The following is a 19,048-nucleotide window of genomic DNA, read 5'->3' as shown; positions in this document are numbered from 1 at the left end:
AAGTTGTAATTTAGTTTCATTCTTTTGCTTTTAGTTGTCCACTTTTCTCAATACTATTTATCAAAGGGGACTGTCTTTTCCCCACTGCACATTCTTGGCTCTTTTGTCATAAATTAATTGACCATATATGCATGGGTTTTATTTCTGGGCTATTCTGTTCCATTGATTTATGTGTCTGTTTTTTACACCAATATAATACTGGTTTGATTACTGTAGCTTTGTAAGATAGTTTGAAATCAGGGATTTTGATGATGTTTTGTTCTTTCTCAAGATTATTTGCCTATTTGGGATTTTTTTGTGGTTTCATACAAATTTTAGAATTATTTTTTCTATTTCTTTGAAAAAATGCTATTGGGATTTTTTTTAAAAATATATTTTTTTAAGATTTTTATTTATTTATTTGACAGACAGAGATCACAAGTAGGCAGAGAATCAGGCAGAGAGAGATGAGGAAGCAGGCTCCCCGCTGAGCAGAGAGCCCGATGCGGGGCTCGATCCCAGGACCCTGGGATCATGACCTGAGCCGAAAGCAGAGGCTTTAACCCACTGAGCCACCCAGGCGCCCCGCTATTGGGATTTTGATAGAGATTGCATTTAATCTAGATTGTTTTGAGTATTATGGGATATTTTAGCAATATTGATTCTTTCAATCTCTGAGCATGGAATATCTTTCTATTTATTTGTATCTTCAATTTCTTTCATTAATGTCTTAGAGTTTTCAATACACAGGTTTCCATTTTCTTGGTTAAATGTATTCCTAGGTATTTTATTCTTGTTTGTGCAATTGTAAATGGGTTTAAGTTCTCTTTCTGATAGTTATTATCGTATAGAAACACAACAGATTTCTGCATACTAATTTTGCATCCTGCAACTTCAATGAATAGTTTTTTTCATGGAGTCTTTAGGGTTTTCTATATGTGTCATGTCATCTGCAAACAGTGAGTTTTACTTCTTCCTCTCCAATTTAGATGTCTTTTTTCCCCCTTGCCTCTATTGCTCCAGCTAGGACTTCTAATACTGTGTTGAATGAAAGTGGTGAGAGTGGGCATCTTGTCTTGCTCCTGATCTTGAGGAAAGGCTTTCAGCTTTTCACAATGGAGTATAATGTTGGCTCTGAGTTTGTCATATATGGCCTTACCACGTTAAGGTATATTTCCTCTATACTTGCTTTTTTGGGAGTTGTTTTTTTTTAAAGATTTTATTTATTTATTTGACAGAGATCACAAGTAGGCAGAGAGGCAGGCAGAGAGAGAGGAAGGGAAGCAGGCTCCCTGCTGAGCAGAGAGCCCGATGCGGGGCTCGATCCTAGGACCCCAGGATCATGACCTGAGCTGAAGGCAGAGGCGTTAACCCACTGAGCCACCCAGGCGCTTTTTTGGGAGTTTTTAATCATAAATGGATACCAAATTTTGTCCACTGCTTTTTCTGCATCTGCAGCATGGTCTGCCTTGAGAGCGAGCAATATGGAGAATTTACCTGGAGCCCTGCTGTTGTCACACAGTGACTGCTACCCTCCTCTTCTTTCTCTCTGGGAAGTTATGAAATACATGCCAACTGCAAGACTGTTCATCATTTTCCATTGGTACCTATCCATACTATTTTCAATGCATATTGAACACCTTAATATTTCTCTCCTTCTTTCTTTAAAGCCAGTGTTTCTTAAACCACTTATGAGAAAATCAGCTGGGTATAAAATGCAGATTCCTCAGTCCTACCTGGGCCTCCTAAATCACTCTCTGGTGAGGACTAGGATTCTGAAGGGTTTTCTGCAAACTCTCGCATAATATTTATGCACACTAAGAACCATCACTTTTCTTATTCTTGAAGCGAACCGAAGGTAATGCAAATATATTTGTTTTTCCCTGATATATAACAGGCTTGCCCATATCTTACTCTACATTACTGGTTCTCAACGTGTGGTCCTGGGGGTCCCTGGAAATCCACAGACTGAGGAGGTCTATGGGGTCAAAACTATTTTCATTAAAAATGCTAAGTCACTATTTATTTTTTTTACTATCTTTTTTGCATGAGTGTACAGTGGTTATTTCCAGAGGCTACATGACATATCCACAATAATCTGAGAAGCCTACTAAAATAATCTTCCCTTTTCTAGTTACTTATCTGAGTAATACTGGATTTTCTTCATAACTATAAAGGAAACTACAACAATATTCTGCAACAAATTAAATGTGGAAGCAGATACAATCCAGTTGTCTTCTATTAAGTCAGACATTTAAAAGGTTTGCAAAATCCGGGGGAGAGGGGAAGTAGTGTTTTTTTCATAAATACATGTTATTTATAATAAAATATAATGGTTTTTTTCTATTGCTTTTAAATGCATTAATAAATAATTTTTTTTAAAGATTTTATTTATTTATTTGACAGAGAGAAATCACAAGTAAGCAGAGAGGCAGGCAGAGAGAGAGGAGGAAACAGGCTCCCCGCTGAGCAGAAAGCCCGATGTGGGGCTCGAACCCAGGACCTGTGATCATGACCTGAGCTGAAGGCAGCGGCTTAACCCACTGAGCCACCCAGGCGCCCCGCATTAATAAATAATTTTTTAAGTTGCTCTGTCTTATATCTAATATGGAAATATCAATAATGCACACCAATAGGAGAGTCCTATTTTTTAAGAGTCCTTATTTTTGAGTACAAAGAAGTCCCGAGACCAAAAATTTTGAGACTTGCTTCCCCCATAATGAATAAAACCAGAAAATAAAGATCATTAATTATGAAATAGATAAGTATGAGACAAGTACTCAGAACTATTCAAATGAAAGATCTGAATATTTTAATTAAGTAAATACTTATTGAGCAACTATTATGTGATAGTTTTTCAGAAACTACATATTTGTTCTCTGAAAAAAATGTGACTTTGACTTGCTTTTACTCCCTTAAACATTCATGAAATCAGAGACAAACTGTGATTGCTATAATATTCTTGTCAGATTCCATGTGACTTTTATTTACCTATAATTATGTACTGACATCTTAACCTTTCAACTTTCAACTTACTAAACAAAACGGGTAACAGCTTTATATTATTTTACTACTGGTTTCTAATCATTAAGAGTAATGATTTTACTAAAGGTGTATGTGAAGACATTTGTACTCCTTTTCCATTCTGGGACTTCAATTATACCTGATAATCACGCCACATAAAAAGTGTTATGTCAACTGAGGCAAATGTGATCACTTTTAAATTAAAAATACTTACCAAAAGTAGATTTTCTATCTTCTATCCATCGTAAGGCCCAGTCTGCTTTTTTCTTAACATATGGCATTGTTTCAATTGCATTAAATAAAAATTCTCTGTAAAAACAAAATAATGGAAAAGTTATTCATCTGTCTTTCTTAATCAGAAAAAAATTTAATTAGTTTAATCATCTATAAAAATTGCAACCAAATCTGCCATTTTTCTGTAATTTTGCATGTCTACAAAGTATAGAAATGAAACTAAAAATTCAAATTAGTGATTTGGCTCTGGTTTGATATAAAACTGACTAAAGTCAATACTCACTTTCTAAAGAGCATGCATTATTAAGCAGCTTTTTTTTTTTAAGATTTTATTTATTTATTTGACAGAGATCACAAGTAGGCAGAGAGGCAAGCAGAGAGAGAGAGAGAGAGAGAGAGGAGGAAGCAGGCTCCCCGCTGAGCAGAGAGCCCGATGCGGGGCTCGATCCCAGGACCCTGGGATCATGTCCTGAGCCGAAGGCAGAGGCTTTAACCCACTGAGCCACCCAGGCGCCCCTATTAAGCAGCTTTTAAAGATATAATACCCAAAGATGAACTGGTTCTATACAAGTTTTTTTTAACCCAACACATTATTAAGCAATAGAAACATCTGAATAATCTTTCCCTAACATTTGCTTTTGGAGTAAATTCTGCTCTTAACATAAGCAACAGCATAAACCTTTGCAAATAAAATAAAAATAAAATGTAATACCTTTTCTTGGGATCTCTGATGTAAGTGTCTATTAGCAAACTGTACATCTCTGAGTGAACATTCTCGATGAGAATCTGAAAGCCATAGAAACAGCGAGCCTCTGGAACCTGTACCTCCTGACTAAAGCGCTCCACCTACAAAAATAAGGGAAACATATCCAATTCTGTGACCTCTCATAAACATTGCAAATCAGAACCTGGGCATTATCACTTAAAAATTACCTGTCATGCCACAAACAGGTTAGACAGAATTTATGGATTACTTTAAGCAGTATTACCCATCAATCCTCCCAAATAAATTAGTTGCATAATGTACCCTTAAGCAATTATATGAATTGACCTAATAGGTGGAGATATTTCCTACAAAGCCAAGTAAATTTCAGAGAACAGCTATCAAAAATTGACCCTAAGTCTTTATTTTCCTCAACAGAAGACCAACAGATTGAAGCCCCTTCTAATTCATGGTCAAAGTTTGTATCTTTCTAATTCTCTTTAACAAGAAAGCAGGCCTCCTGGCCAACCATAATACAAGTTAAAAATGGGGAGCCAGAATGCAATGCTTTAAGATTGAGCTCCAGAAAGGTTATTAAGGTACAGGCTCTCCATTAAGATTACTATTGAAGGGTAAAATGGAACTCATGTCTATGCATTGTAAGTAGTTTTGATGGGCACAAGATGCTTGATTTCATGATATTTTGCTGGTCAAATGGGAGAAATGCATTCTTTTCTCTGACACTTCATCAGAAAAATATCTTTGAAAGTTAAGCTATATCTAGTTCATTTCTTAGAAGTCACTTTTCAGCCTTAGTCTAATTATCTTACCGCCATTATCATCATTTAGCTGCTGAATGGGAACAGAAATACAACAAAAATCTTACCAAATTTTCATTCACAATTCCATCACTGGCTGCAAAAAAGGCTAATATGTGAGAGATAAAATACTTCTCCTCTGATTTAAGCTTGTTCCAGTGAGGGAGATCCTTTGATAAGTCAACCTGAAATAAGAAGATTTTTAAAATGTTTGCTTCAGTTTTTAATTCTTCTCAAAGTGTTTGGATAACTAACTTCCATCTCAAAGTTAGGGAGGGACAAGTCATTAGCAGTAAAATGTGAAAGAGGAAAAGATGTTAATATTGCTACTTTAAGGATAAGGATATAGACTGAATGTTCACATGCCCCACCCCCCAACCAAATTCATGTATTTGAAACTAATGCCCAGTGTGATGGTACTGGGAGGTGGACGGGATCTTTGGCAGGTGATTGGATCATGCGGGTGGAGCCCGCGTGAATGGGATTAGTACCCTTATCAAAGAGTCCTCAGAGAACTTCCTCAACCTTTCTGCCATATGAAAACACAGAAAGTTAACAGCTATCTCTGAACCAGGAACCGGGACCTCACCAGACACCAAATCTGCCAGAGACTTATCTTGGAATTCCCAGCCTCTAGAACTGTGAGAAATAAAATTCTCCTGTTTGTAAGCCATCCAGTCTATGGTATCATAGCAACCCAAACTGACTAAGACTATTACAAAGGAACACAATAAAATAAAAGCATTTTGAAGGACTCTATACTCTGGCTAACTGAGGCAGAATAAATTAATGACTTTCAGCAGCCATTGCTTTAACATGATATGTAATACTTAGTGTAGTGTTGGATTAGCTACCTATTCAGCAATAGTAGCTACTACTTTACTGCCAGCTAATCTAGTTTTATACCCAGAAAATAATACCTGGCATGTAACAACCCAGGTTTTAAAGCAATTTACTGGCATGGCTTCCTCTGGGAATAGAAATATTTTTGAAAATGGCGGGGGGCTCTGGATGGCTCAGTCAGTTGGGCATCTGACTTCAGCTGTGGTCATGATCTCAGAGTTCTGGGATGGATGGTATTTAAATGTATCTTATAGATATTATTTTGTCTTAAGAAGATCTCTGAAGTATTTTTCACAATAACTTCACAAACGTTTAAAATATATAGCTGTCTTTTGTCCTTTTATTTTAACAAAGCCCTAATCTCTTTAACCACTCCAAAAAGGATTAATGTTTCATTATTTGTGTTCTTTTTTGAAATTCTTTTTCCTGTTACTTTATTCTTTAAACGTTTACTAAGTACCTACTACATTCCAGACACTGTAATAAGTGTTGGAGAGGAACGTGGGTGGTTCAACTGGCTAAGCATCTGACTCTTGATTTTGGCTCAGGTCATGATCTCAGGGTGGTGAGATGGAGCCCCACACTGGCCTCCGTGCTCAGTGGGGAGTCTGCTTGAGATTATCCCTCTCCCTCTGTCCCCCACTGACCTCCCGCTCTCCCTCTTTCAAATAAATAAATAAATAAATCTTTAGAAAAAATAAGTGTTGGAGATACAATGGGTTTGGGGGGTATATAGTTGTATGTATCTTTTAAAACATGCAAGCTAAATATCAGGTCCTAATCTCTTAAGAGTTCAGCTCAGGATTAACTGAAGGACACCTTCCTAGTTTTTATGTGTTTTACTCCTGACATTAAATTTTATATTGTAATATGCTCACTCTTAAATATTAAACTTACCTCTTCGAACACTCAACTTCAAAATATTTCATTTATACTACACTGGTCATCTCCCATTCTTAGAACGTAAACCATCCTTCCCAGTTTTATCTCCTTTGGACAAATTCTCAATTTCACTTTCTAAATATTGATTCCAAACTGCTGGTTATTAGAATTGCCTGGTAGCTTTAAAAGAAAAAATCCAAAACCCTAGACTTTTTTCTTCTGAATCAAGGTTTCTTTCTTTTTTTTTTTTTTTAAAGATTTTATTTATTTATTTGACAGAGAGAGATCACAAGTAGGCAGAGAGTCAGGCAGAGAGGGGGGGGGAAGCAGGCTCCCCGCCGAGCAGAGAGTCTGATGCGGGGCTCAATCTCAGGACCCTGAGATCATGACCTGAGCTGAAGGCAGAGGCTTAACCCACTGAGCCACCCAGGCACCCCTGAATCAAGGTTTCTGATGATCAGCCATATTTAGGAATAGGAAAAAAGCTAAACCACAGATAAAACAATGAAGTCCAAAGTTGACATAATTTGTTTAGAGGAAAAATATGTGGCACAATATGTGTTTGACTTCCTTTTAAAATGCATATTTAAATAAACAAAATATGTACCAACCTGTGTATTTTAATTTTTTAATTAGTATTTCTTAGTCATAATATAACACGTGTTATATTTGCTAAAAGATTCAAGTAATTTTCAAATGAATTTTAAGAAACCCAAGTATCACAGTAGCTTTTTAACATGATGAATGGAAAAGCCACCTGCGTGCTCCACTTGTTCTCTTAACCAAATCTAAAAAACACATCCTAGAAAACCACAGTTAGGAACAGTCAGGTGTGCCAAGCAGTATGACCCAATTTGAAAATACTGGGTTTTTATTTTGTTTGGGGTTTTTTGCTCTGTATGTTAACTGCAGTATAACAAAGAGTTTTAACAATATAACACAGGTGGATAAATGGGTAAAATTAGTGTCATCAAAGCTTCAACAATTGGTGGCTTCTGATTTCTAACGTCACTCTCCCTCATTCTGTATAAAATAGCTTACATTTATTTAGTGCTTGCTAAGTGCCATGTGGCATTCTAGACATCTCACTGATCTCATTCATGAGACTCCTCTCATTAATCCTCATAATAACCCAATGAACCAGGTACCGTTAGCTCAGTTTTCCAATGAGGATACACAGAGAGGTTAAGCAATTTTCCCAGTTCCACAGCTAGTAGGTGGCAGAGTCAGAATATGTACCTGGGGCGCCTGGGTGGCTCAGTGGGTTAAGCCTCTGCCTTCAGCTCAGGGCATGATCTCAGTGTCCTGGGATCGAGCCCCGCTTCCCCTTCTCTCTCTCTGCCTGTCACTCTGCCTACTTGTGACCTCCCTCTCTGTCAATAAATAAATAAAAATCTTAAAAAAAAAAAAAAAAAAAGAATATGTACCTAGGCAATCTGGTCCTGAGCCAAAAGCAGAGGCTCAACCCACTGAGCCACCCAGGCACCCTAAGAGCCTGCTTTCTTAACACTGCATGTTTACGTGTACAAAGATAATCTTCTGAAAAATAGGTCTGAATATATCTATCTACATAGATATATCCATTTATCTGTTTATACAGATAAATAAACACACACAGAGGAAGTATGCAATGCAGGTATCATCCATCATATTCAAAGAGGAAGACAAGGACTGTTTGTGGAGTTCACTTAGACAACAGGGCAGCCACTTACATGACCAACTGTCCTTGCCAAACCAGCAAGTATTTTCGAATTTACTGTTTAACTCATTTTCTTGGTGGAAAATGCCCCTCTAACATACAGCATTCTAGAACTTGCCTGACTGCTGGGGCAGCAGTACCAGGTTTGATGTGACTGAGGGTGAGGCCAGACTGGGAGGCGCTCTGGGGGGCAGCTCGGGAGCTCACTGTCAGAGCAGGCAAATTCTCCACCACAGCTCTTTCTGCACAATCAGCTAAGTCTCTCAATGGAAGCATCCCTTAGGGTCCCTGTGGCGTTCACTCTCATTTTTCGGCCATAATACAATTTTATTCATTCTGCCAGCCACAGGTAAAGACTAGTCTTATTTGGCCACAGCAAATTAAAAGTCTATTTAAAAATAGAAAATGTTCTAAAATATATTGGAAGTAAAAACCCAGAAGACTGAGAGGCCATTTTTATATCAGGAAACATGTTTATAGACAGCAGTCTAAATGGAAAACATTGGCGAACACTGTCTTGAGTTTCAGTAATTTCAAGCATTATGTTATACAACTGATCTTCAATGTATCTAACAATATAAGTTAACATTTTCCAATGTCCCACGACAGAAGATGTGACACTGAATTACAGAACACTGTTGGCAAAGGTGAGGCCACTTACCTCTTCTGCTGTCCAGAAGGATGCCTGTGCCTGTTTATACATTTTCCAAATGTCAGGGTATTGGATTGGAAAGATGACGAATCGGCGAGAACTCTTACGTAGAAGTGGCTCTTCGTCTGACTTCACTTCATTTTCGTTGGTATCTGAAGATAATCTCTTTGGAAAACAAATTACAAACACCCATTCTGTGCAGACATTCCCTCTCTATTCATACCTAAACACACACTGGGGGAAGCCAGGGACACAGCACAGACTGAGGAGCCCGTCCACCTGGGTTGAATCCTTTACTGTTACCCATTCCTGGTTAACAGTGTTTGGTTAGTTGTGCGACCACAGAAAGTGGCTTAACTTCTCTGAGTCTTGGTTTTTCCTTATCAGTAAAAATAACACTTACCTCATTTAGGTTAATCTTAATAATTGAAAGTGCTTTAAACAGAGCCTGGCGCATAATAAGCATGGAACAAAAGTGTCATTATTGCTACTTTAAGGATAAGCACAAAAATAGATCCATAAATGTCATGGTGTGTGAATTTCTTAGTCTGTGCACAAAATGTCCCTTCAGTGCCTTTCTCAGAGATAGGATGCTGGCATGAACAGGATACTATTATAAACTACTTTCTTATTTTATTTTTAAATTTTTTTTATTTATTCATTTAAGAGAGAAAGAGTGCACGTGAGAGCACAAGCAGCGGTAGGGTCAGAGGGACAGGGAGAAGCAGAGTCCCCCCTGAGCAGGGTGCTTGACCCCAGGACCCTGGGATCATGACCTGAGCCAAAGGTAGACACTTAATTGACTGAGCCACCCAGGCGCCCCTACCTTCTTCTTTCTCCCCCCCCATACTTTGTTATTTTAATGTTTTCTTTCCGAATCTGAACTATCATCATACTCACCTAAAAACTCCTAACCAACAATTTATCAACCTTCGTTCATCTGAACCTTCCCATATACCAATTTTTATTACTATTTATTTGTTAGCTTTACTACAGATGATCTCAGTGTGGGCTGGCTCAAAGCTTCGTGGAATCAAGTGAGAAGCACATACCTATATACATATGACTTGGAAACGGTGGCATGCCAACAAGGGACAGTGCCAATATATATTTTAATAGTTAGCAAAAGCATCAAAAGAGTTGTACTTTCCATGCGAATGAATATATACCAAGTACATACAATTAGGCTTAAAATGTATAAATCAAATTATTGGGATACATTTAAATTCTGGACTCCTAACTCAAACTGTCTCTCTCTCTCCAGGGCCAGGTCAATCATGTTCCTTCATCTTCATCATTGCTTCCATCAGCCACACCTCTCTGAAGCAAATGTGCTAAGACAAGACAAGATGCACAAAGTCAAAGCCGGAGGCCACACAAATACAGTGGGGCTTGCCCACTGCACACATGCTGTCATTATAGAAGAGACTGTCTTATTTTGTAACTATTTATTTGAAGGTGTAGGCCTCCCCAGATAAAGCACTTGAGCTCTGGAGAGCAGAAAGAAGAGTAGAAACCACTTCTTATTTATTATGGTGCTCCCAAAATACTGTGTAAGTGAATGGGCTGCTAATTTCTCTTTATCTTGTGATTGAGTTACTGGATACCTTTTGAATTTAATTTAACATAAGACCACAATACATCAATGAGATAACCTGATAACCACTCAAATCAAGCCTTTTCTGAGTGTTCCATATCTCCCTTTCCCCCACCATTCCAAAGGCCTGGATTAGGTCCCTAATATAGCACAGAGCTCACTACAATTTAATTCCTTGTTATTCGTCTATAGTCCCCTCTAGACTATGCTTCTTGAGAGTACTTTACTCTTGTGGAATCCCTAGAACCCAGCATAGTGCCTGGCATTTAGTTGATATTCATTCTCCAAATACTCAAGCAAATTTTTAAAATGGAAGCTGTCAAGTTTTTTGTTTGTGTTGCCTTTATATATTCTGTCCCTGGGATACAGGTATAGATACAGAGCTGGAATTCCCTACCTTCGCTGTATTTGCTATGTGAACCATCATAAGCAGTAACTCTTTGGTACCAAGCACCCTGGTCCTGAGGGAGTTTTTAATGCTGATGAAACAAATGATCAATGTCAGAATCTATGAAAACAAAAGACTAGCACCTTTCTATTAGAATGAAAGTCACTTTTGTACCTATATTCTTCCTGTTCCATTCTGATAACATGCGCGTTGTTAAGAGAAGTTGTTGGATTAGGAGAGCATCATGAAAGAGTTTCTTAACCAACATAAACTTCTGAATTGAGCTAAAGGATGATACATTGCTTATTTTCATGATGCTTAAAAAAATCAACATATAGTTTAATACAATGTAAGGAGGGTCATACATCTCAAAGCTCTAGGATCTCTAGACTATCCTGTATGGACCTGGGGTAAGAACTCATATTTTAGAGGAGAAAACAATGTGAAAAAAGGCATGATGGCATGTGACTTTTTAAAATTTTTATTTGATTGGACTCTCAAGTTTCAAGTCTTTCTGACATAAACATGACACAATGTATCACTTACACATTCTAATTTCTAGTTTTAACATACTTAAGGTAGAATAGTCTGAATGCAGAGTCCTTCTCTCTCATAGGATTCTCTCCCAATCTTATTATACTTGTCTTGCTTACACTTAATTCTACAGAATTTTTTAAAGGATTTATTTATTTATTTGAGAGAGAAAGAGAGAGAGAACATGAGCAGGGGGAGGGGCAGAGGGAGAAGCAGGCTCCCTGGTAGCAGGGAGCCCAATATGGGGCTTGATCCCATATCATGATCATGGCCTGAGCTAATGGCAGATGCTTAACTGATTGGTTGAGCATCAGACTCTGGGTTTCAGCTCAGGTCAACGATCTCATGGGTGTTGGGAGGGAGTCCCACATGGGGCTTTGCACTTAGTGGCGAGTCTGCTTGAAGATTCTCTCCCTCCGCCTCCCTCCCGATAAATGAATAAATATTTTTAAAACTCACTTATCCAGAAATATGGTCAGATTAGAAGAGAAACTGCAGGGGGAGAGAACAATTAAAAAATCATGACCCTACCCAAATCTTGCCTGAACTAGGGTACCAGCAGTAGAAACACAAAAGAAGGCTGCTTTAAGAGATATTCAGAAGTAGAATTAAACATTCTTGCTAAAAACTTGGATTTTGGAGACCAGGATAAGGAAGAGTTGAAGATGCCCTTGAGGTGTCCAGCAACTGGATGATCATATCAAGAAATAAGAGACACAAAGAAAGTGCTCAGCATCTGGAGACTAATTGAATAAATCAGACAAATCCCTTGCTTCTCCCATTAGATGTTTAACAAAAGTTTAATTTGAATGAACTCCCCCACCAACCCAAGCCACAACAATAGTGACAAACACAAAAGTCTTTAAAAAGTCAACTTGGTTAGGGGCACCTGGGTGGCTCAGTAGGTTAAAGCCTCTGCCTTTGGCTCGGGTCATGATCCCAGGATCCTGGGATCGAGCCCCGCATCGGGCTCTCTGCTCGGCGGGGAGCCTGCTTCTCCCTCTCTCTCTCTCTCTGCCTGCCTCTCTGCCTACTTGTGATCTGTCTGTCAAATAAAAAAAAAAAGTCAACTTGGTTAATAAAAAATGTAATTTGTTCAGTTTGGAGATATCCAGTAGGCAGCTAAAAATATAATACTGTGGCAGAGGAGTGGTGGTGATCCGTCCCATTGGTAGTCACCAAAAGGATTATCCAGGGAGATAATTTAGAGAGGCAGCACAGATGAGGATACAGCCAAGAAAATGCTGACATTGGAAGGACAGATGGAAGAAGAGGAGCCAGCTGGGATTAAAAGTGGCTGAACTAGGGGCATCTGGGTGGCTCAGCTGGTTAAGCATCTGCCTTTGGCTGAGGCCATGATCCTAGGGTCCTGGGATTGAGCCCTGTGTCAGGCTCCCTGTTCAACGGAGAACCTGCTTCTCCCTCCCCCTCTGCCTCTGCCTGCCACTCCTCCTGCTTGTGTTCTCTTGCTTGCTCAATCTCTGCCAAATAAATAAACAAAATCATTAAAAAAAAAGTGGCTGAAATGAATGTAGGATAGTCAAAAGCAAAGGCAGAAGTGATCTGATTTGGCTAAAGCCATCTCTGTCAACAGATGAAACAGAGAACTCTGTAAAGGATCCACACTCTGGATATCAATCAGGGTAAGAGGTTAGGAAGTAATTCTGTGCGCCAAAGATTTTTAAACATCTGGAAGATTGAGAGGTTCATACTCCAACTCTTACCATTTGCCCCCAACCCCCAAGTACTGGCATTCACTGTAGGGCAGTTTGAACATCATTCCTGTGGATAAGTCATGGAGAGTTTCTAAATATGAATTAACAGGAATAGGGGTAGCATCAGGAAGATTCATTGGATATCAATCCAGGATGAACTGGAAAAAGAAAAAAAGCCCTAGATTTTGGTAGCAACCATAGTATTGATCTCAGAGGTACAAATGTCAGCCTGAATTATTTTCGTTTTTTTCAAGCTTTTATTTAAATTCTAGTTAGTTAATATATAGTGTAATATTGCTTTCAGAAGTAGAATTTGGTGATTCATCACTTACCTACAGCACCCAGTGCTCATCACATGCAAGTACCCTCCTTAATACATTATCCATTTAGCCCACCCCCTGCCCACCTCATCAACCCTTAATTTGTTCTCTATAGTTACGCATCTCTTAAGGTTTGCCTTCCCCTCTTGCTTCCCCCTTCCCCTATGTTCATGTTTTATTTCTTAAATTCCGTATGAGTAAAATCATACGGTATCTGCCTTTCTCTGACTTATTTTACTTAGTATAATATACTCTAGCTCCATCCATGTCATTGTAAAGGCAAGATTTCATCCTTTGGGATGGCTGAGTAATATTTTACTATATATGTGTGTATATTTATCCATTCACTAGTTTGGCTGTGACTGGTAATGCTGCTATAAACATCATGGGGCATGTGTCCCTTTGAATCAGTACGTTTGTATCCTTTGGGCAAATAACAAGTAGTGCAATTGCTAGGTTATATGGTAGCTCTATTTTTAACTTTTTGAGGAACCCCCATACTGTCTTCCAGAGTGACTGCACCAGTTTGCATCTCACCAACAGTGTAAGAGGGTTCCCCTTTCTCCACATCCTCTCCAACATCTGTTGTTTCCTGTGTTAATTTTAGCCATTCTGACAGGTGTGAGGTGATATGTCATTGTAGTTTTGATTTGCATTTCCCTGATGATGAGTGATGTTGAGCATCTTTTCAGGTGTCTATTGGCCATCTGGATGTCTTCTTTGGGAAAATGTCAGGGCAGCCTGAATTAAGATGTGGTGGTTAGCATGAAAAAGCTGCTTCAACAGGGCCTGGCCAGTTTACAGAATTGGGTCTTTTTGGTGAGAACTGAGACCATCTCAAAAGTTTTTATTTGGGAGGAGTGACATAAAGGCCCTGGTTTAGTGAAGGATTAATTTAGGAATAGTAAAAAGGATTAAACAGTGGGTGAGACTAGAGATAGAGGGACAAGTTGTTGTAGCTGCACAGGTGTAAAGTGAGACCCTGAAATAAAGTCCAGAACACACAAGAATTCCTTGGCAACATTCCACTGTGTCTTTCAGAATGGTGCCTCTAGTTCCTGCCTGCCTTAATTTCTGGTCACCCAAGAGGATACACCCGGGCAGATTCCCCAGCTAGCACTCACCATTCCCTGGTCCAGGCTGGCATGCTACGAGGTTCCTCCCTCTCAATCCAGCCCCAATTCCACCACTTTCATTTGTTTGCCTTGGCCCCTTTTCTCAGGTGAAGAAGGCTTTCTGGATGCGGCTACATTCCTACTCTATTTGTATTTGCCCAGGTTGTCACTTTCATTTTCATTTTTCTATTCTCACCAAATCTGACTAAACAGAATACTGGCCCACAAGCAAGAACTTGGTTTTAAACCCAGCTGTGCTATTGAATCATGTGGTCCTGGGCACGTCATTTTCTCTTTTCTGGCCTAAACTTTCTTACCTTGAAAATAAGGACTTATTGATTAGATTAATGATAGTAACTTCGAGAAACTGATGAAAGCTAAGGACCCCTTTCTCAGGAGATTCACATGCACACACAAAATCTATAAACTTCAGGAGATTCATAAAAACCTTTCAAGCCCATTATGTATGCTTTAAGACAGTGTTCCTTAAAATATGTGAATGAGAATCACCTGAAGTCCTTGTTAAAAATGCAGTCCCAGACCCTCCCAAGAGATTTTGATTTACCATGTCTGGAATGGAGGCCCAGTAATTTACATTTTATTTTTTTTTAAAGATTTTATTTATTTGACAGAGAGAGAGAGATCACAAGTAGGCAGAGAGGCAGGCAGAGAGAGAGAGGGGGAAGCAGGCTCACCGCCGAGCAGAGAGCCCGATGTGGGGCTCGATCCCAGGACCCTGAGATCATGACCAGAGCCGAAGGCAGAGGCTTAACCCACTGAGCCACCCAGGCGCCCCTACATTTTTTACAACTCCTGGTGATTCTAATGCAGGTGGCCTACGCTGCAGCATCAGATCTAGAGAAACAAAGTGCTTGAAGCATCCTTGCAACTCAAGTTAAAAAATTTCGGACCAGATGCTCACTAGAATTCATTCTACAGCTAAAATTCTGCCTCTGTCTTTGTGGGCCTATGTCATTGAGAAGGGGATAATAAATAAAAGTTAACTTCCAGGTCTTAAGTCTGAATGGTTGTAGCACAAAAAGAAAAATCCGAATTGTCCTTTTCCAGTGAGGAAACTGGTACTCAGTGTATTTGTTTCAAAAGGGGAAGAAAAAGTTTGAGGGATATTTACAGCTTGTTAATTACTTGTTACTAAACGTTTACAAAATCAAAATCAAATATTATAAAACCTCAAGTCTGGACCCTACAACTTTCTAAAGAAATGTAGGACTCAGTCTTTGTAAGCTGAAACTATTAAAAAAAAAAGTATCACAGCCAACAGGTTCAAGATAAATACAAAAAGTATTTCTCTTGTACACAAATGGTTTAGAAGTATTTGTGAAATAACAGGGTATGAAAATTACAGAACAATCTGAACTACCCTACAACAGTTTAATAAATTGATTTACTGTTATTATGTACTTCCATTATAGAAACAGAAGATAAACATGTTAATTTGGGTTTTAGGAGGCACCCACAACTTCCGTGGCACTTTGCATAAAGTCTTTGACTTACTCCTCTGTGAAGGAAGTATCACTTACACTGTATAAATGAAGACAGTAAAATCCCAGGGAGTCACAGCTAGTTAAGTGGCTCAGTCTGAGCAAATCTGGCCTCCTAACCTGATGTTTTTCATTGTTGTGAGGACTTCCCGTCGCCGTCTACCTATCATCACCACCTCATCCATCTGTCAGTTTCCACACACGGTCTCCAACTCCTTTTAACCATCTTAGAGAAGGGGTGCATTTCTCCAGTAAATCCACCTGTCCTCATTCCTTGCCTGGGTTTCCCCAGCCAGAGGGCTCCGGACGTGCAAAGATGAGAGGAGAGTATGGGTCGGACTATTTGGGGGAGGGGGAGGGGCGCTGCTCCTCGGCCGGGCCTGAAATCTCAGAGCGTCGCCCTTGGCTGGCCCCGGAGCAGAGCAACGGAGCAGAAACCCGGCTCCCTCGTCACCCCTACCTGCGGACGGCCTCCCCGGCACTCACAACCACGAAACCACGCTGCGGCGAAGGCTCGCTCCTGGGCCTGCGCTGGGTTGCCCACCACAACGTGTAAAATTTTCTACAGCAGTCCTGCACCTCGCAGGTCCCGGCTGCAACCTGCAACCTAAGGGCCAGGCTTGGCTAAGGGGCGGAACAGGGAACAGCAGCATTTACCTTATCCAGCTCGGGCCTGGCCGCTTCCGGCCTTTCCGGGTCACCCATCGCGCAGACTCCGCCAGAGCTACGAGGGCTGAAGGAACTGAGAGGCTCGAGCCACCTCCAACTATGATGGGACCCAGGTGGTCCGAGGGTCCACTGAGTACGCCCCGCCTCCAGCAGCACAGACCCCTCCTACTCCCGCGGTCCCCGCTTTCTCGCCAGCCGATTGAGCAATAACCCCTGAGCCGGCTGGCCCCGCCTACCCCTGCCGGACCCTCCTCCCGCCTGCGGGCGGACCCCGCCTCCCGCGTGTCCAGTGAGGGACTCCCTGCTGGCCCCGCCTCCCAGGTCTCAGGGTCCCGCCCACTTCAGGAGGCCCCGCCTACTCCGCTACCGGACCCCAACCATGCCTCCCGCCGGCCCCTAGAAGAACTCGCCCGGAACCCCCGGGCCTCGCTTCCCCGCTCGCGGTGTGAGACATTCGGCTCGCAGCTTTTGGCCCTGCCCGCTTGGCTGGCTCCCGGCTCTACTTACTGGTACGTGAGGTGCCCGGCCACGCCTGGTCACCTCTTCGGGTCGAGGCTCCCCAGCCAGCTCTCGCCGTGCCTCAGGAACACGGTATGTCGCGCTAACTCGGCGTGTCCTGAGAGACGGCCCCGGGTGGGGGGGCGGGGAGGAGACGCTGGAGGAGATGAAGAGAGGGCTTTCTCTGCGTGTGAAGCGGTGGTGGGAAAAGCCACATATTGGTGAAAAAAGAAAACGGCACTGTTAAAAATTAATGAGGAGAAAAGGCCGCCTCGTTTTGTATTTCAGTAGCCGAAAAGAAGTGGTTGAGGGGAAAGTGGGTGTAGGGATGGGTAGGTGGGGCTCCCAGAGTGAGGGGGGATAAAGAAAGGACTAAATTCAGGACAGTGTTGTGGAAGCTCTGTGGAAATGTACAAACACACTAAGTTTTTGGAAGTAGCTGCTGAGCGCCTCTGAGAGCGAGGGATTTCATCTTCAGGACACTCGTGTGAGGTGGGTACAGCAGTGCCCCTCCTCTCACGGGTGCAGACACGCCGCCCAAGGAAAGATCACTAACCGGTAATTCACTAGGAAGCAACAGAGATCCCGCCCCACACCCCCGTGTCGTGGCAGCACTCGGTGCCCAGAGTCGCAATAATGTGATTGAATGCCTGCTACCCATATCTCAAGGGGAACTGATCTAAAGATAACTGCGACAGAAAAAAAAAAAAAAAAGTTTAGCAAATAAAAATGAGGTGAACGAGACTCAGTAGCTTGAAGCTGAAATATTGGGAGAACCTTGTCATGCCTTGAACAACAGGCACCTGTTCTGTGGATAGCCCAGTGAAGTGTGGTAGAATAGGATGGAAAATAAAGCTTTGAGAATGCCCATCAGCTCTCTCTAAAACCTACTCTGGAGTGGGAGTTGAGAGTTACCTTTCTTAAGGCAATTACCAGGGGTCAAGTGCTGAGGAAAATGTTTTACCTATTTTGACTTTAAATAATAGCTAACTTCTGTGAGGAAACCGAGTCTTAAAGAAATCAGATAATTTATTGGTCATATGGCCAATAGACTAAGAGCAAGGATTATACCATTTAAAGTCATCAAACAATATGTCTGCTGTATGTCAGGCATTGTGTTTGCTATTGAAGAAACAAAAATGAATGAACTTAGTGAAAGAGAGCATGGATCCTGGAGCCCTGTCATCGTGGGCATGAATTCTAGCTCCCTCATTTATTAGCTGTGCTACCTTGGACAAGTTGCTTAGCTTCTGCAGGATTCAGTTTCCTCGCCTGTAGGATAAGGATAATAACGCCTTCCTAAAAAGATTGTTATGTAGATTTAGTAATATATTACTTGCAAAGCACTTATTGGGGTGGGAAATTACAATGGTAGCTTCCAAGTGTACTTGTGCTACTAATCAGGCCATCCTACAAGTCATGGAACAGAAAGGTTCAGATCATGCTTCAATTATACAGTTTACTAGGTTAATTTAAAACCTACATCAAGGGGAAAGAGTTGGGGAGGGGGAGGGACTGGAAGGAAGGACCCTACTATCCAAATCTCAAGTGTTACTCAGTGTTCATATATACTGCCCTTGCTGCATCAGCTTTCCAGACTGGCAGTATAGTTATCAAAAAACAGAATTAAGGGGCACATGAGTGTCTCAGTCAGTTAAGCATATGACTCTGGCTCTGGTCATGATCTCAGGGTCGTGGGATGGAGTCCCTTACAGTGCTCTTCAACTCAGCGGGAGTCTACTTCTCCCTTGCCACACCCCCCCCAACTTGTGCTCTCTCTCTCAGATAAAATCTTAAGGGAAAAAAAACTAAGGATTAACAAGGGGTCTCAATAGACAAAACATGAGGCCAACACACACTGGCTATTTTGGAGATG

The 19,048-nt window shown here is 41.0% G+C and overlaps 1 protein-coding gene across 1 annotated transcript in view; it reads right to left on the bottom strand.

Moving 5' to 3' along the window:
• The window catches only part of RRM2B (ribonucleotide reductase regulatory TP53 inducible subunit M2B), a 37,617-nt gene extending 20,713 nt beyond the window's left edge, over nt 1–16,904 (bottom strand). The window contains exons 1-5 of the mRNA XM_047727421.1: nt 16,663–16,904; nt 8,844–8,999; nt 4,827–4,943; nt 3,950–4,083; nt 3,218–3,312 (exon numbers count right to left, since the gene is read on the bottom strand). Coding sequence (XP_047583377.1) covers nt 3,218–3,312; nt 3,950–4,083; nt 4,827–4,943; nt 8,844–8,999; nt 16,663–16,710 — 550 coding nt within the window. The 5' untranslated portion in view covers nt 16,711–16,904. The remainder of the gene's footprint in view (nt 1–3,217; nt 3,313–3,949; nt 4,084–4,826; nt 4,944–8,843; nt 9,000–16,662) is intronic.
• Between the last annotated feature and the right edge of the window lie 2,144 nt (nt 16,905–19,048).

This window comes from Lutra lutra, chromosome 4, assembly GCF_902655055.1.
Source record: "Lutra lutra chromosome 4, mLutLut1.2, whole genome shotgun sequence".
Taxonomy (NCBI): Eukaryota; Metazoa; Chordata; class Mammalia; order Carnivora; family Mustelidae; genus Lutra; species Lutra lutra.
This window is presented reverse-complemented; position numbering and strand designations above follow the sequence as displayed.